This window comes from Lethenteron reissneri, chromosome 3, assembly GCF_015708825.2.
Source record: "Lethenteron reissneri isolate LAM-NWPU_2019-01 chromosome 3, ASM1570882v1, whole genome shotgun sequence".
Classification (NCBI taxonomy): Eukaryota; Metazoa; Chordata; class Hyperoartia; order Petromyzontiformes; family Petromyzontidae; genus Lethenteron; species Lethenteron reissneri.
The window spans coordinates 2,092,846-2,117,288 of NC_083781.1; the positions used below are offsets into that span (position 1 = coordinate 2,092,846).

Genomic DNA, 24,443 nt, shown 5'->3' on the forward strand with positions numbered 1-24,443 from the left:
AATGTAGCAGGCACCTCCTGATTTAGTCTTACGACTCTGTGTGGCTCTCCTTGACAAATTATAAACTGTTGCGTGATCTTGGCAAGTTGCAGGGTGATTCCCATTCACCGCTGAATCTTTGAACGTGAAAGCGGTTAGTTTTAATTTTATTTCGGGAGGCGTAGCGCCACTATTCTAATGGCATTGTACTCACCGCAGAGAAGCGTAGCGACACGATCGCACTCTGATAGCTGGTGCCAGACTGTGCCACATGCCCTTCCGCATGGCCTTTTACTTTCCAATTCCGTGCCATTGATGTACACGTCGTACGTCATTGGAACGCAAAAAACTGATGACGTACACGTGCGTCATCGGAATGGGAAAGGGTGAAGTAAGTAAAATTAATCTTAAAAATTTCGATTTAAAGCTTTCGTGACTGCAGGGATTCATATTCTTGGTTCTTTCGATATAGTCACGTAGAAGAGAAATAATAAAATAATAAAAATAAAACAATAAACTTCTCACGATGTTTCGATTGCAACACAAGCAATCATCATCAGGTGTGAAAAAACGACGAAACGTCGTGAGAATTTTATTGTTTTCTTTTTATTATTTCCCTTCTTCGTCGCTTTACCGAAAGAACCAAGAATACAAATAAATGTTATTTTACCGTGACAGACTCCAACTTTGTGCTGGCGAACTACAAGACGGATCCGTGCAAGAAGCCCCCGCGCCTGTGCCGCCAGGGCTACGCGTGCCCCTACTTCCACTCGAGCCGCGACCGCCGGCGCAGCCCGCGGCTGCACAAGTACCGGTGAGTACGGGAAGACGCACACGGGCATGTACACGCCTCTCCAGTGTGAAGCGTGCCAGTGTCAGTCCGTTACAATACATACGTAATTGTGAATCATCGCCTGTTTGCATGATAGGGCGACCCTTTGCACCGGGCATCTCGCAGCGTTGCACAGGCGATCAACTAATAACGGCACATGTCATCTCGACACATTTGAAAGGGCACCCTCCCCCCAGTGGCAGCTGTCCCTGCACGGCACACGGTGACTCGGTACCTCGCCTAGATGCAATTGCACTTTTTGCATGCTTATAATTTTTGTTCCGTGTAGATTTTTTTCGACCTTACTCGTACCTTTTTATATTATCTGCTTCAAGTCTGTTAATTAGAGGGCTGCTGTTTCATTGGGCTCTCATCTGGTGTTAATATTAGATGATGTACGAGATGCTTGGCCTTTGACCATGTAACCCAGAATGCACTTAATCTCAGATCTTGGAAGCTAAGCAGAGTTGAGCTTGGATATTTCCTGGAAGGGTGAGCACCATGGATAACAGGTATTGTAGGCTGAGGGGCTATGTGTTGGGCGGCAGAGGGTAGCACACCGACTCATCGTGAACATGCACACTGACTACTCAACTCAAGCAAGCGTTGGACAGACCATACCAGAAATATTGAAAAACATTTGAAAAATTCCAGTAAATTTGTTTTTCGAAATGTTTGATTATTTATTTAAGCAGGTGTATATACATCGGTGGCTTGTAAGTAGTGGAATAGCGTAGTTCCCGAAATATCCCGAAATATCTGGCACAGAACCAGCTGCTTTGCTGCTCATGAGCTCATGGCGGGAGAGTGGAATCGTGCCGATAGCCTCCTCGCTCTATCAGTCACGACAGACTTGAGTGTTTTCGAGAGCTAATTTCGGTGCGAACGGTGGCACAGTGGTTAGCGCACCGCGTTATGAACCTGGCGACGCGAGTGTGATTCCCGGCCACGGCCAAGCGACAGCTGAACTCGCTCCTGGGCCTCGACTTCACCAGCCTCCGCTGACCCGTGAGGATTCCTTCATCCAGCAGCCGATTTTGACAAGGGACAGTATATTGTTATCACCGATCGGGAATCTCAAAAACCGCGAGGCATCCGCGTCACTCGGTCCATTGCTGTTGCCGCCGCAGGTCTGTGCCGTGCCCCAGCGTGAAGCAGGGGGAGGACTGGTGTGAGCCTGACAAGTGCGAGGTCGGGGACGATTGCCAATTCTCGCACACGCGCCCCGAGCAACAGTTCCACCCCGAGGTGACACGCACACCCCCAATAAACTAAAAAACTGTTTTTTTCTTTTTATAAACAGGCAAGGCTCAACTAAGCTATAAAGCTCTATTTCAGAAGCGACCTGCCCACAAATGATAGCTCCACAAAATGGCTTATCGTGTGGAATTTTCTAGCAGCCAACTACTCTAAACGCGTGTTGATTCTAAATGTGGAGGGAAAAACCGGAGGGCCTGGAAAAAAATCTAGACGTCCACGGGGAGAGCATGCGATCTCCAAATATCCAGGCGTCAGGTTCGGGATCGAACCCATGACCTCTTGCATACCAGGCGAGGTAGTTAACATCCCGCCTCTCACGTGCCACTCGCTGCTCCTCGCTACCGCGTACGGAAGGCTGCGGTCGGAGCATTGGTGCAGTGGTTAGAGCACTGCGCTCAGGGTAACACCAGTAGCGAGTGATATCTCAAACAGTTCTGGATGCCCTCTTTCTATCAACTAGATCCCGCAGGTCTTGCAAAGTCGATAACCATTCAGCCTGGGTCAGCCCACACAATCTCACCACCTCCAGTTGGCTTGAGAGTTTCACCCTGGTCAACTCTCATGCCCAGTGACGATGCTATTGGCGATGACGACAGCCACCCTCGTATTTTGGCTTCATCCATTACCACCTTTGTTATCTTAATTGTCATCATCGTCATTGTCATCGTCGTCATTGTCATCGTCGTCATTGTCGTAATCATCTTCATTGTGTTCATCGTCATCATCGTCTTCATTATCATTATCATTAATCTAGATCGGTGTTTCTCCAACTTTTTTGTGGCCCACGGATCACTCGGCCCGATGCAAACATTTCCGCGAATCACCCAGCCATGCACACCCCTGGTGACACAAAGTATTCACTCATCTCTCTAAATACCACTCATATAAAATGATTAATATTACCAGAACATAACATTTTTTTAATGCAGTTATAAGGGTTATTTTTAGGGGGTGGGCAGTGGCATTTAGATCTTCTTTTATTAAATATCAGAAGTAAAATATAAATGTAATGTCAGAAGCAAGTGGTATAAAGTTGTCATTGTTTCCGGATCAACCTGCGTTTGCATCACAGCCCACCGGGGACCACCTGGAGGAGCGTCACGTGACCACCGGTGGTCTGGGGACAACCACTTTGAGAAGCACTGCTCTATAACATCATCATGATCATGATCATCATCATCAGTAATAGTGACTCATGGTGGCAGCGATTACATCATCATTAGGCACACACAAGTCGACCCAGCAGGGTAAATAGACTGTGTCCAATGTTCAGCCCCTCTAATTTACAGTCAATAATCTTGTTTAAAGTTCGTCAAAAATCTGTTTAAAGTTCGTCGAGTCTTGATAATGGTTTGCTTACTGTTCTTGAACGTATTTAAGCAGGGCTCCTCCTGTGGTTCATTGCATTTGTTGCCCAGGTTCTTTCTCGTTTCGTGTGCATATCGGCGGTTCTCCTGAAACGACAACTGTGATGTTTTGTAATTACAGATTTACAAGTCGACGAAATGTAACGACATGCAGCAACTCGCCTTCTGTCCCCGTGGCCCCTTCTGCGCCTTTGCACACCTAGACCGTGAGTTGCATGCGCGGACCGCGAGTTTACATTACCAAGGTACAATAGGCATAATTTAATCGTTGCTACTGGTGCAAGATTGTTTATTTTACATCTCGAACGGAAGCGCTTACATTTTGGGCACCGAGTAAAGTTGACTGTGAGACGGCAATTTTTCTTCACTGTTGTGCATTGACTTGCTCAGCCCACGGAATGCCTGGAAGTAATCGGCGTTTGTTTAGTGGCAGTAGCATTTCCCTGCTACAGGGATTTGCGGCGATAGGTACAAAGTGGAAATTCTGATAGAGTGGATCTGGTGAAACGGCTCTACCATCTGTGCAAGACAAATCTGTTCCGTCTCACCTTCCCATAAAATAAAATATAAAAATGGTTTCTCTAATTATTATTTATTTTATTTGGCACACCCATTTCTACCGCTGTTTATTTGTTGCGCGCGGTGGCACTTAATTTTGCGCGTGGTTGAACTTTATTTTGCTTAGTCGGTGTTAGCCGCTGAGGTCGTGATGGGCTTTTTCATTCTTGCTGTTCCATGCCCTTGTGCCATTCCCTTTCTGCTGTAATATGTGCTAATTCCTACTTTATTGAAGGCGATATTGACACGTAAAAATTTAATATTAATTTATTGAGGATCAGCAAATGGTGGGGGTGGTGGGGAGTCGGGAAGATAATTGACACCAGGCTTCGAGGGGAGGCAGCGTCTTTAGTCTTGAAGTCAATGGGAGGAGGGAGTCAACGGTGCAGACAGCCGCAGGCAGGAAGGGAAATGCACGTGATGGGAGCGGGGTGAGCGAAGTTTGATTGTGGCCCACTGTTGGGTGGACAGACGGCTTGAATAGTATAGACATGGGTGACGCTGGGGGCTGACCGATAAAAGCCTGGCGGCAGGCGAGGCTCCGTCATCTTGTGTGTGGAGTTGAGGGATTTGCTGTCCGCTGCTCGCGGGCGATGAAAATTGGTCGGGGCTCGATGTGATTAAAGCATCGAGAAACGCACACACCGCCTTTGATCTTTTCAGTTGTGTGAAAGTAGGATGGTCGCAGAATACAAAGTCGTCTAAATATAGCGTTGAGCGACGGTCCACTCTTTCATTCCAGTAGTCTGTTAACAGTGACGACATTTCCATGTTCAGGTTCCAACAGGTATAGAGAAAATGGTCATCGTAATAGAGACAATAGTCAGCATATTACTCTCACAACATCCTCCTTTTCAAATGACGGGATTCCTGGATAATGGCAGCTTGTTCAATGGAAACGCGGTTCCTTCTGCAAGCGTTTACGTTTTCTGTTTCCAGGCATTGCAAGTGTTTATGCGTACCGTCAAAATATTTAGTTCTTTGGCAAACTTGTTCGAGAGCTTCTCCGAGGTTTGTTGTCGATGGCGTGGAATGCAAAGTAATTTGAATTAATTGAAACAGGATGTTGCAATTTGTGTTTTCTGTCCATGCAGAAGTCCACTTGGCAGACTCTACCGAACCTGCTCTGATCTGTGCGCAAGTGAGTGTCCAGCCGCACACATCCGTGTTGTGATTCATAATGGTTTTAATTTTGTGCTGACGGTTAGGTTGGCGTCATAATAATATAATAATAATTTTGGTCATTGAGATGCCAGTTTATTTTTACCCAATATCATTAATGAGTGTTTGACACGTGGCACGACAGTGGAGGCCCAGGGAGGCCTTCACCCAGCAGTGGATTGCTCATGACTAATGCTAGTTTAATTACGACTCAAACATAATCTACTGTTGCGTTTGAGTCTTCATTACACACAAAGTGCTTGCCACAAATGAACCACAATACCTTGCTGATGTCGTCAAGGAGTATAAACTATCACGTCATCCTCGCGAGCGGCTTTTGGCTAGCCATCAAGCAAAGATGGTCGTCGCGTCGCGCGCTTTCAGATGCGCTTCTGCGGCCGTCTGACAGCCACTGGGAGCTGTGCACTTTTAAATCTAGATTGAAAACTATTTTTTTTATGACTGCTTTTTGCGTTTAGTTCCCCCGCACCTCCGATTAGCACGTTTGACTATGTACGGTTACGAAGTTCAACATACATACATACATTACCCCCTCTCCCCCTCCCCCCCATCCCTTTTTTTATTCCCCCAGTATGTTAGTTGTCTTCCCCTTTACCCCTTTTCCCCCTCCCATGTAAACGTTCATGCCCCCGCACGTGCTCCCCCACCTGGGTGGGGCAGTGAGCTCCGTGTTCCCCCCTCGCTGGGCCCTGTTGCGTCCAACTCGGGGCAGCTGCTGCTCGTGGAATATCTCTTCCAACCCTCCAGCGCTCGCCCCTTAATTCGGTGACCGGCGTCTTGTATCGGGCTCACGTTGGCGTGTAATAAAAATAAGAAGTTATAAAAAACATTAATTACATTACTGTACGTTATTAACGTCTTCCATTCCGCTTGATGCCTCTACCCACCCCACAGGCCCCGAGCAGGCAGAGCCTTGCCTCACCTTCTCCACCGTCACGCTCCGGAGGCTCCCCCGCGCCGAGCCTGTCCAGCGGCGGGGGCTTTGGCCCCGCAGAGCCCCCGGGCTCCCCCGCGGCGACGTCGCCCCCGTTGCGCTCGCCGTTGCCGTCCCTCTCCGTCGCGGTTGGCCCGCTGGTGGCGTCTTTATCCCCGACGGCGGCCTGCAGCTACCAGAAAGCGCCGGGCTACGAGCGCGAGGACCAGGTGAGAGGCGCCTTGCCCCCCCACCTCCCACCTCTCGTCCACCTCTGCCATGGGAAAGTGGCGTCGCCCATGAGTTCCTTACCTACCTCGCACATCCGATTTGATGTGATTGGCTCTGTCGGGTAGTAAAAACATTGACTTACCGACACCATCTGACCCAAGGGAAACTAATTGTGAATCAACATTTGGTCGTCTGCGTATGAAGTAAAATTCCCTCCTTTCGCCTAGAGCTCTGTGATCGCAAATTAATCCATTGTGGAATTGTTGAATTTCGATGCTTGTGGGTCACATATTTTTTTTTCTCTCCCAGAGTCTCCGTTGCAAGAGTTACTCACTGTGATAGGCTGTCCTTTATGTACGAACGTCACTGAAATCATAAAGTTTGAATTGTATATGTTGTGTTTTGGTGCAGTAATTTGTGACTGGGCTGAGATCTTGAATTCTCTGCAGCTGATAACTGTTTTTTTTATCACAACGAGAGGCCCAGATTAAATTGTGTCGTTATCTCTGTGTCGTAACGCAGGCAGCATAAGTTGCTTGTGCTCCATATTCGTGTCTGCTGAAAAATTACCTTTAATTTACTCTGTGGGATTATACACATCAGCAACATCGCTAGCATCTACTGCGAATATGTGGCAGGATTCTTGTGAAAACGAGGCTTTAGACTCCGCGACAAAGCTGGATTAACAAGAGCAGTGATATTAATAATAAACCGGTTTAACACGTAGGATTTCGCGACCAATATTATCCATAACAAAGTGTCTTTTTTGGGTTGGATCACGTAAATATAAATGTGTTCTTAAACCCGCCGCCACTCAACCGCAGCCAATTATTAAGGTTTGTCACATGCACAAAACCTGCCAATTAGTCATCAGTTCAGCACCTGATAGACTCACAGGAATGACATCACCTTTACTCCTCTGTTTAAGACCATAACAGGTTATCGCCTGATGAGGCTGGTTGTTGTTATCACCAGCGAAACGTCACGGTACTCAAATTGTAAATGTTGTGGGTTTACTCTCTTAACACACCGGTGTGCTGAAGTAGTAACTAATTGGTGCGTTTTGTCCACGTGACCAACCTAACGAATTGGCTGTGTCGGGTGGTGGCGAGTTTAACGACAATTTACATTCACGCGATCTAATCCAACAACAACAAAAAAAACTTTTTTGAATAATAAACCACGTGCAGTAACAGGCTATATGGGGAATCTTTGTGCTGCGTATCCGCATGTGCTTGTGTCACGGTGGAAGGCTGCTCTCTGCTCTCCTGCCGGCTGTGGAGCACCGTGCCCAGTCGTTTTCACGATTCAGAGAGAACGACGGTGATTAAACCCCGCCCCAAAGAACAAGTCTATTCTCTCCAGCTTTGGATTCTCTACATTAGCTTCTATACGTCTTAGTTTTTCCTACCCATGGCCTGTGATTTATATTTTTTGTTTTGGTGACGCACCGTGCCCTGAATACCTTTTTTGTAGAAAGGCGCTTTATAAATGTGTAATTTATTCATATTGCCTGTTCAAGCCGACACGCCTTACTTTTGTGACTCACGGTGGCAGTGGCCACCCACGGGCTGGGTGATCAGCACCACACCTCCCCAGTTGTGATATTCACACACCGCACCAGGTACTCGCTCAAGGCCGAGTTGGCCTAGGGGAGGCCCAGGACCTGTTCACATACTCGCGACCGATGTTGGCCGTGAGCAAGAATCTAAATTCGGGACGCCGGGTTCATGGTGCAATGGGCTATCCCACTGCGACACCACTATCGGAATAATAGGTGCTCGCTTAAAAGCACTTGCCGGAACATTCTGTTAAAGGCTATACGGGGGAACTTTATATTTGTTTGCGTGTGTTACTTTGCGTCCGGCAGGCTAAGCTGCAGAAGCAGCACGAGCAGCACACCTACTGTGGCAACCTGCAGGAGCAGGAGGACATCCAGAACACGCACGTGAGTCGCATCGCTGTCCCGTTGGACATTCTTTGGGCTGAGAGACCTGGCACGGTGTTGACGCCTCCTGGTTGCGCGTGTCGCAGGCTTTCTTGCAGAGCCTCACACGAGGCGTTTGGCATCCTCGTACATTTTAGAGCTCAAATGAGTTGTCTTTCAATGAGCAAATGGTCGTGATTGCTTGCACAGGTCTTCCAGACCCGATCGCCGTACCAGTGTAGAGTATCTTGAGGGTTGCAGCCTAGGGTTGAGATTGTGTAATTGGTTGTGTTTTTCGGCTTGTCAAGCCACAGGGGCATTGAAATTGTGATGGCTGATATCCAGCCTGGCCATATTTGGGGGGAGGGGGGCATATTACTTGCAAAAAATATTTAAAGCCCTTTTTCAATCTACAGCTGTGTTTAGTTTGTTGTCCTTCCCTGCACTTCCGATTAGCACGGTGGGTTACGTATGGTGCGAAAGAAGTTCAACATGGATACATAACAAGGCCTGCTCAAACCGTGTCGGGTCGAGGGGATTGTTTAACCGAACTTCACCGTGCTGGTTAGTGCAGGTTGGTGAAGGGGGAACTCGCGATCGGTCCGTATGTCACTCGCCAATGATGTCAGCTGTGGGCAGGAATAAAACTCAGGTCACCGGGTTCGTGGTAGAGTACGCAAGCCGCTGCACACCTCCGCACTCCCTGTGTTTCCTCACCGGTCTCCTCTGCACCTTGTCCATCTTGTCGCAGAGCCTCTTGCGGGCGCTGCCCGTGGGCTGCCCGACAGGGGGCAGCCTGCCCTTCGCGACCGTTAACCCGCTGCCCACCAACGCTTCCACCATGAATGCCAAGGCCATGCCCTTCTACCCGCCCTCCAGCACCGTCGACTCGGTCATCGGTGAGTGCTTCGCTACCGTTGAGAACCCTCGCGGCGGAGGAAACCGGCAGCGAGGGGAGCCAAGCGCTACCACGCGTAGCGGGGGCGTGTGCCCACGAGGGGCACACGCGTGTGCAAGTCCCGCTCGTAGTACTCGTCATCCTTATCATGCTCGTCATCTTCAGCCATTGTCTATCCACTGCTGGAGGAAGGCCTCCCTACGCCGTCGCCATCCCTCCTCGTGGTCCAGCGCGGGCTTCCAGTCGTCCCGCTGAGGTTGCGCGTGAACCTATCCCGTCGCTCTGCTTTCCGCGGCGGGCACTATCTTTGAACGCATTTTCTCCTTTAGCTGCTCTTCCGTCACCCATCCCATCGATCGGCCACCCTGTCTGGCGATGATTTGCTCGGTGCTCATCTCGGGCCTCGGTTGCTGTGGTCGCACTTAATCGCCCGGCTGCGTTTGCGAGCCGATCTGAAACTTGGAGTCCTTGGCAACCCCAGCGACTCGGACGTGGTGTTGCTGCATCAGCCCAGCATGCGCTGCGCAGGCCTTAACCCTTTTCCCCTTTCCGAGACGGCTGCAAGTTGCAGAGTGGGTGTCCCGTTCGTCGCCGACTTTCCGAACGCGCATTTGATTTAGAGAGGCATAGCGCCGTTGTTTTAAAAGACGTTGTACTCACCGCAGAGAACTGCAGTGACACGACCACCACACTCTATGATAGCTGGCGCCAATCTGTGCCACACGCCCTCCCGCATGGCCTTTTACTTCCTAATTGGCGTTCGTGGCAGGGGAGCAGTTGCTTCGAACACTCCTCGGCTGTTAATCCCACGGTGTCTAATATCACGCTGTTCAGACACTTCACTTGCAATGGTCAAATGTAACGGCAGCGCACCTTTTAAGGTGAGATTTAATGCGAACTTTGACGACCGCGCAGGTTTTAACATAAATAAGCCTGTGCTTGGTTAAAAATACATTTTAGGAAACACTTTGGCTACGTCAAAGACAAAGATCCCCCCTATAGCTTTTAACAGACTGTTGGGGCAAGTACTTTTAGCAAGGATCTATGAAGGCCGAAACGATACACGATAGGGTGAATGGAAAGCACCACGCCCGGCCGCCTTTGTCTCCCCAGTGGCTGAGTCGACCTAGGGGAGGCCCAGGACCTGTTCAGATAATCGTCAATGGTATTGGCCGTGAGCGGGAATCGAACTCGGGTCACCAGGCTCATAACGCAGCACGCTAACTGCTACACTACCGCTCCCCACGGCACATGCACACACTCGCATACCGACTGTTGTCGGCAAGGCATGTGGTTAAAAAATCCGATTGCTACATCGCAAAGCCCAACCGCTATGCTGCTGACTCATGCGACCATCGCCATTGTGCTGAGTAGAAGGTGAGGATGTGGCCCTGAGAGAAGCCCCTCTAGGTCTGCTCTCTCGCGATGTTCCTGCAGGCTCGGCGCTGGCTGACCTGGATCTCCACGACTACTCCGTGACGGCGCTGGAGCGAGACCTGGGCTGTGGCAGCGGCCTCCTGCGCTGCACTGGCTCTCCCGGTGCCGTCGGTACGGGCCCACACCCGTCGGCAAGGGCGTCCCAACGTGGCCACGCCCATTGTTAACTTAACTAAAACTATTTTTATTTTACGAGGTCAAGGCCCACTGAGCTATATAGATGTTTCTCAGAAGCGACCTGGCCACAAATGATAGCCCAACAAATTGGCTTATCACGTGGACTTTTCTGTCAGCCAAATACTCTTAAATGCAAGTTTCTAAATGTGGTGGGAAAAACTGGAGGATCCAGAGGAAAAAAGTCCACCCAACCAAGGGAAGAAAGCCACGCAAACTCCAAATATACAGCAAGCGTTAGGGTCGGGATCGAACCCGCGACTTCCTGTATACCAGGTGAGGTAGTTAACATCTCGCCACAACACATGAGAACAGTTTTGGAGTGCAATCGTTGCCGGCATTGTAAAAGTTGTGCTTGCCCAAATTTGGACAGTTGTGATTGCTGCACCACCTTGGTGAGCAACTGGGTTTGGCAACTTCCATTCATCCATAACAGAGGTTTTTTTGGGTTAGATGGCATAAATATAAATGTGTCGTTAAACCCGCCACCACCCGACATAGCCAATTAGTAAGGTTTGTTACATAAACAAAGCATGCCAATTAGTTGCTAGTACAGCACACCGCTTGTGTGTTGGAGAGTAAATCCACAACATTTACAATTCGAGTACCGTGACGTTTCGCCGGTAATTACAACAACCAGCATCATCAGGCGACAGCCAGCGAGGGGTGACACGTCTCGCCGTGTCACCCCTCGCCGTATTTCGTGCCGCCCATTGCTGTGCCCCATCGCCATGTTGCCCTGTCGCCGCGTTGCGCAGGGGAGAGGCTGTACGGCGAGCGCTCGACAGCCCAGCTGGCGATGCGACCAGAGCTGCCACGGCCCGGCCTTCCCGCGCTGCCCACCACTCCCAAGCACTTCCCCACCATCCACGACTCGCATCTGCACGTGGACGTCATCGGCGGTGATCCATGTGAGTGCGCGTGTTCAGCTAAGCACTCGCGCCCTCGCTCGCTCGCGGGTTTCGCTCCCAAGAGAACGGTTCGCTCTTGATTTTCCGGGTTGCCGAATCTCGTTGCTTGCAAAAATACATGATGAAATATCTTTACTATGGCTTCAGTATGAAGTCACTCACAACACCATGCCAGGTACTCATCTGAGGCTAAGTCGACCTGGGGGAGGCCCAGAAGCAACTCAGCTAGTTGCCACCGATTTTGACCTTGAGTAGGATTCGAACTCGGGTCGCTTGGTTCTAAACGAATCGCGTTAACCACTAAGCTACCTCTCCAGCCATCACATTCATTTGGTACAAGTCATGATGGGTACTGCAGGATCTGACTGTGACTGTCCAGTGCTCACCGACCTGCATTGGCTTCCGGTTGCCGAGTAATACATTATGAGGTCGCACTCATTACACACAAAGTGCTTGTCACAAATTCACCACAATACCTTGCTGATGGCATCAAGGAACATAAACCATCACGCAAATTCCGGTCATCCTCGCAGCAGTAGCTTTTTGGCTAGCCATCCATCAAAGACGGTCACCGCATCGTGCGCTTTCAGATGCACTTCCGCGGCCGTCTGGAACGTTCTTCCTTCTGATCTTAGGAAGCCATTGGAGCTATGCACTTTTAAATAATGTAGATTGAACACGTATTTCTTTATAACTGCTTTGTGTTTCCTTCATTGTCCTTCCCCCACACCTCCAATTATCACGGTTGGCTGCGTACGTTGCGAAAAAAGCTCAACATCCTTAATACAGGTTTTTTTTCCAGTTAGATCAGGTAAATATAAGTGTGTCGTTAAACCCACCACTACCCGACACAGCCAATTTGTGAGGTTTGTCACGTAAACAAAACGTGCCAATTCGTTATCAGTACAGTACACCGGTGTGTTGTAGAGCAAATCCACAACATTTACAATCTGAGTAACGTACAGTACATTCATGCACGGAACGGTAATACACACACGCCTCGTGTTCACCGCTGGCCGGAGCAGAAACTCTCTAACAGAGTGCTCTTCATCCCGGCTAAAGATGCAATTTGTTTTTTCGTCTCTTGTCACTCGCATCCTCCATCTCGCAGCCAACGGGGCGGGCGGCTGGAAGCAGTTTGCAACGGGTGGGCCGCTGAGCTCGAGGTTCTGTGCCGGGCCCGCGGGGGTGACCATCCAGCAGCAGCAGCAGCAGCAGCAGAGGCTGAGCGACGCCTCTCAGGAACTGTGGCACCAACCCCAAACGGTGACTTTCCCGTGTTGTATGCCCCCTCCCGGCTGCTGTGTGCATCCCACTTTGACGGAGATGCCTTTTCGCGACTCGCCATCACAGTGTTCCCGTCTGACGCCACGCGGAGGTATTTCGCCAGACTCGGTCATTTCATTCGGTGGTTTTTAGTTTTTTAAATCCTTTATATTAAGTTCGCTTGCTTGCTTGCTTGCGTGCTTGCGTGCTTGCTTGCTTGCTTATGACCGTGCAAATCTTTTGGTCGTTTTTTAACCCACTTCCCGTGATCCAATTGAGCTGACATTTTCCACACAGACTCGTTGTGACAGACAATTAATGTTCGTGAAAAAAAAAGCAAAAATTGTACACTTTTTAGGCAAAAAAAATTTATTTTACATTTATTCAAATAGAACTCATTCATGGCTTTGGCTGAACGTCACAGTATAGGAGCCCAGAGCGTAACCCCTCCACAGGCCGTGGCGGAGTAGTGCAGTTGGTAGCGCCCTCGCTTCCCATGCCAAAGGTCGCGGGCTCGATCCCCGCGTCCTCCACAGGCGAATATATTTTAAATCCTTTATATTAAGTTCGCTTGCTTGCTTAGGACCGCGCAAATCTTTTGCTCGTTTTTTAACCCACTTCCCGTGATCCAATCGAGCTGACATTTTCCACACAGACTCGTGTGTGGCAATTAATTTTCGTGAAAATGTTTTTCCTAAATTTTACACTGTTTAGGGAAAACAAATTAAATATTTAATTACCAATTGCTTAATGCTGGCAGACAATCATCTGACCCATAGATTGCAGCCATCTCAAGCCAGAGGACGAGAGGACTCTAGCCGCCACGCATATAAAGGATTTAGAGTGAAAAACTTTGTTTTTACGGGTTTACTTGTTTTGCTTATTTATCCGGGAGAGCCACAAGCCGAGTCATCGTACTCTATCAGGAGGGGTCCTGCATTGGGTTTTTATTTGAAGATGTTTTCAGCCACTTAATGAGTTTGTAAATGTTTGAAAACGCCCAGAGAAAACCCACGCACACGAGGGGGCAGCACGCTCTATCCCCATACAGATGGAAACGGATGGCAATTAGTCCGCTTCCTGTACTGCCTTCTGGCGAGCCAGGGTACGGCACCTCCTCGACGCCCACGGGAAGGGAGCTTCACGACATCAGTGCGGTCATCCACCATCCCTCGCTGCTGCCTTCACAGCACTGGGTTACAGGCTGCCGCGTGCAGCAGCGTAGCCACCGCCGCTCTGGCGGTTCACCCATTGCTCCTCGGTGTGTCCCGTGACATTTAGAAGCGAGATTTTGAGGCCACTTCACGTGACCTCCAAGTGCACCAAGCGCTGGCTGTAAGCACTGTTGTGATGTCGCCATCACTTATAAGGTCACACTTACTACACACAAATTGCTTTCCACAAATGAACCACAATACCTTGCTGACTTTGTCAAGGAGCATAAATCATCATCACTACAAACTCCGGTCGTCCTCACAGCGGTGGCTTTTGGCTGGCCATCGAACAAAGATGGTCACCGCTTTGCACGCTTTCAGGTGCGCTTCTGCGGCCGTCTGGAACGCTCTTCCTTACGATTTTAGGATTCCACAGGAGCTATGCACTTTTAAATGTAGATTGAAAACTAATTTATTTAGAACTGCTTTTTGTGTCTAGTTTATCCTTCCCCCACACCTCTGATTAGAATGTTTGGCTACATACGGTGCGAAGTTCAACATCATACTTATTGGCTAATGGCGGCTGTTGTTGATGTTGTCAAAGCCTGTCCTCTTGCAGGTGTGCCTCGTGTACTCCTCCAAAGTCCCCCAGCTTCTAGTTCCCCCATACCTCCCCCTCCCTCTGCGTGCTTCCTCGTGCCTCCTGATAATCTTAAGTGTGTTTCTCTCTTCCTCCTGTATTTTCCTGTCTTCCCATGGCACCTGTAAATTCGTTTTTCCGTGTGCGGTCTTCCTCCATATGGGTCCCTGTACCAACCTATGATGCAGTGCACTTACCTGCCCCTCCCTTTACCTCCTTCCATCTTTGCACACTTATACTATTTTTTTATTCTCACTCTCTTACCATGTATTACCATATACGTTGAACGTCTTTCGCACTGTACATAGCCAACCGCGCTGATTGGAGGTCTCTCTGATCCTCTTTACACCGCTCGCCATCTCCCCGCAAATCCCTCAACCTCTTCCTGCACATTCCTTAACGTCTCTCGACCTTCCTGAGCCTCCCTACACCTCTCTATGTGCCCACACACTTTCCTCTCCCTCCCGCAGGCTTTCCGCATCCTTCCATCACCTTCCTCTGCTTCCGTTTGCCTTTCTGCTCCTCCAACCACCCACCCACCCACACGCACACCCAGGGTGTCGTGGGTTCAACGCCGCCTCCTGCTTGCGCGTCTCTCTCCCGCAGAGCTACGATGCTTGGCGGCGTCAGGCGGCGGCGGAGGAGGCGCAGAGCACGGCACGGGCGGGCAACGGCGAGCCGCAGGCCGTGCCGCCGCGGGAGCGAGGGGCCCACCTCGGCGTGCCCGGCGCGTCCCCGCTCGGCGGCGCGCGTGCCGGGACTCGAGCCGCCCCGCGCCACGCCGTCGCCGACGTGGAGATGTTGTCGCTGCCCGCCATGCGCGCTCTCAAGACGCGGCTGGAGGTCGACCTGGAGCTGCTGGAGAAAGTACGTGGCGGTGGGGGGTGACGAGCGATTTTGAAGGGAGCCGGCGTCTGCCGGGGCGTTCCAGGAGAGACGGGTCACGTGGGGGTCCTCCTCCAGAGGGGGACGCTTTTGGGTTGTTGCCGTGCGTCGTTGAGCTTCTTCCCGAACGCGCTTCCGGCACGTGGAGCGACACGCGGCACGACCCAAAAGCACGAGGGAAAGAGCGCTATTCTATTCTTGCCTTGCGTACGGCAGCTATTTTATGTTCGGCAGCTAAGTGCCAATGCGTGGTTCTGTCGAGGGAGGAGCAGTACGGACGGCGGCACCGCAAGAACCTGCACGGCAGTAATTGCGTTGTGTGCCTGTGTGTGTTCGCATGTTTCTCGCAGGCGATGCAGGAGCAGCAGGCGCGGCAGTGCCTGGCCTGCGAGGAGCGCCCCCGCAGGGCCGTGCTGCGGCCGTGCCAGCACTACGTGCTGTGCGAGGAGTGCGCCCCCCGCTCCCTCGAATGCCCCTACTGCCGCACGCGCATCCTCGGCTACCACTGCACCTCCTCCGCCTCGTCCACGTCCTCCTCCTCCGCCAGCGACGGGGGCCGCTGAGCTCGAGGGCCAAGCTGCCACGTCGCCGTAGTAACGGGTGGAATCGGCCGAAGGGTGAACGCGCGTGCGGCCGCCGCGGCCGCTGTGTCCGGAGGTCGCCGGGGTCGGGTTAAAGGGCCGCGTCGCGTTTTACGAGAGGCGTCGTCTTCAGCGCGTGGGTTCCCAATCGCACGCCAACACCGCAACGCTCTCAAGACAGTCGTGTTTTACGTCCTCAGCCGAAGCAGACGGTACACGTGGTGATGCAGCTTTGTGTTTCTCATGCTTGGCGCCCCCACGTTTCACGCGGCTGCTCTCCCACCCCCCACCCCCCCACCAATAACATCATCAAAGTGCCAGGTTCACAGAGCACGCGTTGTTGATGAGACTCTGTTTGAATCAAAAACTAATCTTGCCTCGTTTTCAAATATGCACAGCGTGCGAACCTCGTTCGTGCGGCACAAAACTCGTATAGGTCTCGTGTAAGCGTGACGCTGTGGGTGAAGGACTAATGGTGGCTGGATGCAAAATACTAAAATGAATTCCCGTAGCATGTATTAATGCATCCACCTCGTCACTGGCCAAAGCGTGGAGTGTTGTCATTTTTTTTTGCAGCACTTCAACGTAAACGTGTTTTTTGGGTTTTTCCCACCCCCGGAAGTTGAGCACAACGTCACGGAGGAGCCGGTTCTGTCCTCGCACGAGTCACCAGCCTCTCGCTGTCGAGGCGGCCGCGGTGGCCGACGGAGTGGCGGCCGCGGTGCCAGCAGGTTAATTCATCACACTATTTTTGCACTTTACTAGGCGTGCGTGCGCGCGCGTGAGCATAGTTGCTGGCTCTTGACGAGAGCAGACTAAGTGTGCGAGTCGCACACGCAAAGCCGGAAAGTTTCCTGTCTCGCTGTGCTTCAGGTAAATCCACGTGGGTTGGTGTTGCAAACATGTCGGTTCTGTAAATTCGCATCGGCGGGGGGCTCCACCGATTCCTGGAGCTCACAAGTCGTGCGACGGATTGCTTGCGCGTAACGGGTTTTTCAGATTCGTCCTTTTCTGCGACCCTCTCCAGCCAGCCACTGGGGGGGGGGGGGGGCGCTACGTTCAGCGAATGTTAAAAACAAAAATCATTTCTTGAATTGAACTGTGAATCTGTATCACGACAATGAGTTGTGTACAGCGCGGCATTATCGCTCTCGATTTCAGTCCACGAGCAACATTGGTTTATCCATCCTGCAGAATCATTTCCATGCAGTGCAAACACCCACACAGTACTTATAAATGAAGAGTTATACATCAGTTGATCTTAGACAAACCGCGTACAATGTAACAAACACTTTGAACTGTCGTATTTTAAATATATAATATATGTGTGTTTTTAGATCATGTGAGTGCTACAGATCGATGGCCATTTGAGGACTTGGTCTATATGACATTGCTTAACTTTAATTTTTCTTGGCTGCATATTATTTCATCAAGCTGGGGGACGATGACAGAGATTCTGCGTGGCAAAAGCGTCTTTTATTTTCGATGAAAAAGTGTTAATGTAGAGGTTGGTTAAACGGTGCTGTTTCCCTCGCACACAGTAGTAGGATCGCACTCCGGCGTCGGTCGTCTAACAATGACTGCCACGCGGAGGGAATTAAGTCGTACCTGGTCTGCAACGCTCAAATTTGTTCCGTTTTAACGTTTTGTTTTTGCACAAAGAGACTCGCTCTCGAGTTTGACGTATTGGGGGGGGGGGCGTCTTGTCATTGTCGTGGTAACCAAGAGTAAGAATGGCCGACTTGAGCGTGCATGATGACGAGGGGACTTTTTTAATTAATAAGAAAACTTGTTCGTATTTATGACTATTTCACACACCTAGTTATATTTTTCAGATTTTATTACTTTTGCCTTATTAAATGCTTTTTATTTGATATGCATCGCAGGCACCCTCTGCTTGCCTATATTCCTTGCTGGGCTGGACTGGGCTGCGCAGGCCAGAGGGGAGGGCAGGGGTTTGGGCCTCCCAGCTTCTGCTGTATTAATGATTTAGACACGGGCCCTCATTCCGTTTTAATTTGCATCTGTGATTATAGAACAGGAGCCATCTATGCAGCGCACAATTCCCCACATAGGCAACAGCAGTGCAAGCTGAACCCTGATCCTGGAGGTACCTGCTGCACTGTCAGCGAGTATCTCTTGCAGTATCCACATCAGTCACCCCCCCCCCCCTCGTTTAAGGCTAAATAGCAATACACAGGGTGTCGCTAAAGGTATGAAATTTTATTAATGCAATATAATCGGACTTAATGATGCCCTTATTGACACCTTGTATGTATTCATGATGTGTGTTGATACGTGTGTCTGTGTTGTATACTTTAAATGGAATCTATTATAGGTGGCTGTTCAATGGAAGTGAGGGTCCTCTTTGAGAGAGAATGTCCTAATCGCATCCACACAACTTTGTAAAAATTCAATATTTTAGACGTAATTTTTCATAGTATGAAATAGAACTACTGTACAGTGGCAAACGGGCGTTTGTAACTTTCCTCTATACTACGCACTGGCAGGTCTCTTTTAACTACAACACTGAAAAGTAACGCAGTCGGCACCGTATTGCTTGTAACACTTAACAGTATTTAATGCGAAACGCAATTCCTCGAATGCTGTTCCGGTGGTGAGACTAGCGCCACCGCGCTGTGGTCTCGCCGCTCTGGCGCGCTCCCCCGAGCCTCCGCTGTTTCACCTCGAGACCCTTGCCCACCGCTGCCGCCGCGGTGCGGTAATGAAACAACGGTCTTGAGCTCGCACGAGAAAGTACGGCCGTTGTATTCTGTCACCTTTCCTTCCGGCCGTTTAGTTCTTCCGCGGAGAAATAATGATGATAATTTCAACTTGTGATATGCTGCCGCACAGTATTCGCTCGCTTGCTCGCTCTCGAAGCGAGGGAACGACTCGGAGGGCACGAGGAGGAAACCGCAGACGACGCGGGGAGGCAGCAGCAGGCAGGCGGTGAGCCGGCACCAAAAACTGCCCAAGTTCTCCGGTCCTCTTTGTATTTTGTATTAAGATCTCCCCAGCCAATGAATGTGCTATTTTGAATGAATGAACGACAATGCAAGGGTGGGGGTGGGGGGATTGTTGAGGGAGCGTCAGCTGTCGTTTGCATGTAACTAACGCAGGGTGGTTACGGCGATCGTGTTGAACAGCATCCTAAAGTGTGGGTCGGTGGGGGGGGGGGCTCTGTTTGCCCCATTTCTGCAATTCACAGAACAGAGCAATTGGTCTTCCACCCCGCAGGGAAGAGGAAGGGTAGAGTCGTGGCCCTGGTAGATTGTTTTTGTTACCTAGAGAGAGGCGTGCCAACAGGGCAGGCATTGTTTGGAGCCCCACACACATACAGGTGTTTATTCTTGCATTGTTCGCAGATATCGTGAAGGGTTTGTCGATTCCTTGACCCTGTGTGGATAATAGGGTTTGCAGGTAGGAGGGTGATGATGAAATATTTTTTTTTATGAGTGGCCCACAGTGATTTCTGGTCTGGATCATATTCATTCCAGTTGTTTTAGAATGCATCCAATCATTTCTTAATAATACATATTTGAATTTATATCAACGATCATGTAATTCCTTTTAACCATTACATTCAGAAAAATATATATTTTAGAATGACGAGTAAACCTTAATGAAAACGTGTAATGTGTTTTTAAATGAATTTTAGCAATATTAAAGTAATGTTTACAATAACAATTATCAATATGAGGCAAGGGGGGCCCTCGCTGTCATGGGAGGGCTGACGCACGGATCGAGCAGCGGGGGTGAAGAGACTCTTCGTTTGAGTCGTAATAAAAAAAATGTGTGGTCAGAACGCGTAAAACAAAAATGTGTGAAGTTTAACTTCTTTCACACCGTACGTAGCCCACCGTGCTAATCGGAGATGCCCGGGGGAAGGATAAATTGAAAAGAGAAGGCAGTTGTAAGGAAATTAGTTTTCAATCTAGATGATTTTAAAGCCCATAGCTCCCAGTGGCTTCCTAATATCGGAAGGAAGAGCGTTCCAGACGGCCGCAGAAGCGCATCTGAAAGCGCCGCGCGATGCGGTGACGCTCGACCAAAGCCAATGAAGGAAGTTGTCGCGTGAACCAACGTGGCAGCTTGTTTTCTACTTCAGCACTCCGCTGTGTTGGAGGGCCACAATCCTGGCAACTGCCTGATGGTGCTGGTGCTTTGTAACCAGCAGTGAAGCGTACACAATTGTTAAATACGTCTGTATCGCTCTCTAACACATCCGGGGTGCTGCGGCAGCGATAGGCTAGCACGTTTTGTTCCCTTACCTGGCTGTCGGCTGGAGAAGGGTATACGACACGCACTTTACTTGCGCGATCTGTTCTGAAAGTCGGTTACTAATCGTAACATTGGTCGCTAAAACCCAAGTCTGCTCAAAGATTCGATTACCGATTTCTGTGCCATGGTAAGAGAATTCATGTTTTTTTTTTCATCCGCCGTCGTGAAACATTTCCTGGACATTTTGTGGATGGTGACAAGAATTGCAGGGCCATCTCCTAGACAATTGTATGTATTGATACGTGTGTACGCTGCAGTTACTGTATTGACAGAAAATGGACGAATGTGCAGGACCGAGTGGCATCTTGGCTTTGCGCGAGTAGAAACGGTTTCTTCTGCAACTGCCTGAATCTCGCCGCAAAGGCTGTTAAGTAGCCAACCCATCCAGCCAAAATGAATCGCTGCGGTCGGGTCAACGGCGGCCTTGCTTCACAATCGGCACGGCAGGCACAAAACACACCAAGTAGTGGAGACGATTCAAAGGCTTTGGTGAGCTGTAAGATGCATTTTATTTGCGTGGCATGTGGCGAGCTCTCTTCACTCACTTGTCGGCGAGTGCCACCGGACATTGGTAAAAACATCATTCCCCTGTGCCTTTTTCTTGGACCACATCCAAACAGTTATGTTAAGCAATAGATAATATTAGATAAGATAATAAGAAAAAAATATATTAACTGTTTATCTTTATTAAAATAGAAATATTCTTAATGCATTATTTAATGAGTAAAAACAATAAAATAATGGAATTGATATATGTATACGTTTATTCATGGTTCGATTTAACAAATGTTGATTACTTTTTAGAACATAACATAAATAATGTATTTTATATAATCAAATAGAAATACGTGAATTTATAGTTTTAATACTAATAGCAGTAATATAATAGTGATATTGGGTTGTACGTTAGAAAGTGGGGATGAGTGTGTTAATGATTTGTACGAGATGAGGCGAGGTAAAGCGAATGAAGAAGAGTTCTTTGTTACAATGGACACCTGCAAAAGACATAAACCATGACTGGGCCATTGGAAATCACGTTTTTAATAATTGAGTAGTAATTGCACAAATCTTGCCTATGGAGTTACCGAGTGGTTGCAGTAAATCAACTCGTGATGCCCGTGCAGCCTGGCTCGGTCTCGGCCCGTGTCACGACATGTAGCAGTATTACACAGTAACCAAGCGCTTTGGTCTTCCTTGCATCTAAATCGTTGCTTGTCAACCCGTTTCAGTCCACGGCGCTCACGTTCGGAGTTTGCTTGATCTTCGCGGCGCGCTGAACCTAAAGAATCCGTTTTGCCGAACTGCGCGAGGTCGAGGCAGCTGAGAGGGCCGGGGGTGGTGGCTGGCGGCCGATGTGGAGAGAGGAGGGGAGGACGGGGGGTGGTGGGGCTGGATCGGCCGCTGACCGGCGCGGAGGAGGAGAGTTCCGTCTGTCCCCAACGGTGAAGGTTCATTTTCCTTTGCTGTAAATTGAGAATATGCCGCGGGCACACGGGTTGCCAAGCACCGATCTAAACGAATTGAAGTGACCCAAATTTATACCAAAAAAAACCTTTTGAGACAACCTCTTTTGCAATGAAGACCACCAAAAATGTTTTAACACTGCGTGTATGCAAGTATTTGTGCCAGAAGGTGGCTACTGGTGGGAGCACAGCTTAGGTCTGACTTGACCAGGTCACAAGAGAACAACAAACACGGAATGTTTTCTGTGAACTGAATCGTGGCGAGTCGAGTGACATCTGAACGGGCTGCACTTGCCGGCGTGTTTTTGAGTGGTCAGACAAAATCCCGAGGACCACACCGTGTGGATGCCTTCATCCAGCTGTGGACTTGAAAAATGGGTGTAAAAAAATACCTGCTTTTTTTCTATTACAAGCAAATCGCTTGATCTTTTGTGATTGTCTGATTTGTCACATTTGTATTCGACCCAATATTCGGCCAAACTATCTCGATGGATTTTCAGGTCGAACCGGAACCCCCCAAGTGTGTGCTCCCGCTGCTGTAGTCGCCAGTCAAAGTCAAAAGTCCTATAGCCCTGCTTCTCATAATCTCTTAAAGCGAGCGGCGCTGTGGGGCCGTGCCCGTGCTATCTCAGGAGGCAGCGTGTCCGATCTTCCACTGCGCGAACTCCGAGCCGAGCCACCGACCTCCGCAACGAACGCTCACATTGATTTAATTCCGTCCCCAAGGACCCTGGTCCACCCCCTGAGCTTGTCTTGCGAGGTCGGCATAATGTCCGCAATGTACGTACGTTGAACTTCTTTCGCGCCGTACTTTGCCAACCGTGCGCTCATCGGAGGTGCAATGATGCGGTTTTGGCTTCGGCTCCGGCAAATAGCCGGTGGGGATAAGCGTTCCGTTCCCGGTTGTGGGCCCCTCCCCTGGCGCGGCTCGGATGTGCCAGGTGGAAAAAGGGGCATTGTGCGCGCGCTTGCCCGAAGCAGGTCTGGAGATGCTCCCGAGCTCAAGGAAGAGAGCCTGGTTGATAGGAACGCATCGGTGGGCCCTGAATGGGAAATCGACCACGCGTAAGAGTTGCGCTCGTGGTGTTTTAGATAGATATTGATTTTTTTACTATTTGACATATATACTAGTAATATTCAAATTTACAGATTTTAATGTCTATTTCAATTTAATACAGTACTTTGAATTTTTTACGTCATTTTGTACTATCGTTACATTCTAGATATGAATAAAATCGTTATTATATTACACGAACGGGTCGTCTTTCAAGATGATTGTGTGTAACCAAGAGATCCAGGGGATGAGGGTCATTTGCAAAAGTGACCCGGGGCATGAGTGCTGCCAGTCGGTGGCGATGATTTGCTGCTTTGTAGAATCCCAATCGAGTAACGGGGCGTGTAATTTTCAAATTATGAAGATTTTCACCCAGCAGCAGGACTATTGTCAGCGCTTTGGTGAAACTTTCGACCCTGCATACGAATTGTGAGCGCTTATCAGCAGTGTCTTAGCCCTCCCGGTGTTTTCAGGGTTTGCCGTGTGGCGTTCAGCACGGTGTCCGACGTTTCGGTGCCTGGGCTGGGGTCTTCAGGAACTTTTGCAAGTAGGTAGTGTCGATGGGGGAATTGGGTTCCTGAAGCTCTCCGGTAGGTGGAGCAAAACGTCGGACATGATCCCTAACACGGTTCTATCCGAAAATGATATTTTTGTTTGTATGTAGACAATATGAATACATTAATATAATGCCATTAAATATATAGAGTTCACTCTAGTATTATAATGTATTTACCTCTTCTTAATGATAGTTATGTATACGTTATCGTAGGTTTCAATTGGAATCAACATTCTTACTTAAACGATTCGTCGTCATTGGGCAACGTTTAACTTCCGTTCCCGTTTGTGGATTCAAAAGTTTTCGCGATGGTGCTAATAACCCCAACCCATAATTACGAGTGGGTGAAGTGAAGAGAGCCGCATTGGTCAGCTTGGCTCGCTACGCTGTGAACCCTGTGGGGCTCACAAGTTCGATTCCGACCCATGGCTAACATCTTGTGGTGAGTGATGTCTGAATCTGTCATTCCCTTCAACCCACACTGGTCATTGTGGTGAAGTATGGTCAAAGCGACCCCCATGACCGGCACGGCATGTGGGGGAGGCCTTCGTCCACAATGGCCTAAACATTGTAGTCATCGACTCGAATAATGCTCCTTTCAAACATTATCCTTCGGCTAGGTATTCCTACAATGCAATGTCTCGCATTACACAATGATGGCGGTGAATGTTACGAAATGCCCCACAGTTCGTGACACGCTAGAATGTGCTCTGGATGTGTTCTGGGTGTGCCTTGTATGACGCCATCGTGGTGTTACATGCTTTGAGACAGCTGACAATGTCCCCGTTAGGAATAAACGGTCGCGAAATTCGCCAAGCGTGCGTCCGGTTCATTGTCGACTTGTAGGAAGAGGTTTAAACACCAAACAGAAACCCTTGTGCAAGGAATCTT

The 24,443-nt window shown here is 49.4% G+C and overlaps 1 protein-coding gene across 2 annotated transcripts in view; it reads left to right on the forward strand.

Annotated features, from left to right (window-relative positions):
- LOC133345067 (RING finger protein unkempt-like) overlaps nucleotides 1-23,191 on the forward strand; it is a 36,377-nt gene extending 13,186 nt beyond the window's left edge. For both annotated transcript variants that reach the window (XM_061555525.1, XM_061555516.1), the window contains exons 5-16: nucleotides 658-793; nucleotides 1,942-2,059; nucleotides 3,560-3,644; nucleotides 5,091-5,137; nucleotides 6,073-6,321; nucleotides 8,193-8,270; nucleotides 9,001-9,148; nucleotides 10,585-10,695; nucleotides 11,517-11,669; nucleotides 12,781-12,935; nucleotides 15,336-15,596; nucleotides 15,965-23,191. In XM_061555525.1, coding sequence (XP_061411509.1) covers nucleotides 658-793; nucleotides 1,942-2,059; nucleotides 3,560-3,644; nucleotides 5,091-5,137; nucleotides 6,073-6,321; nucleotides 8,193-8,270; nucleotides 9,001-9,148; nucleotides 10,585-10,695; nucleotides 11,517-11,669; nucleotides 12,781-12,935; nucleotides 15,336-15,596; nucleotides 15,965-16,177 — 1,754 coding nt within the window. In that variant the 3' untranslated portion in view covers nucleotides 16,178-23,191. The remainder of the gene's footprint in view (nucleotides 1-657; nucleotides 794-1,941; nucleotides 2,060-3,559; nucleotides 3,645-5,090; nucleotides 5,138-6,072; nucleotides 6,322-8,192; nucleotides 8,271-9,000; nucleotides 9,149-10,584; nucleotides 10,696-11,516; nucleotides 11,670-12,780; nucleotides 12,936-15,335; nucleotides 15,597-15,964) is intronic.
- Nucleotides 23,192-24,443: the final 1,252 nt, after the last annotated feature.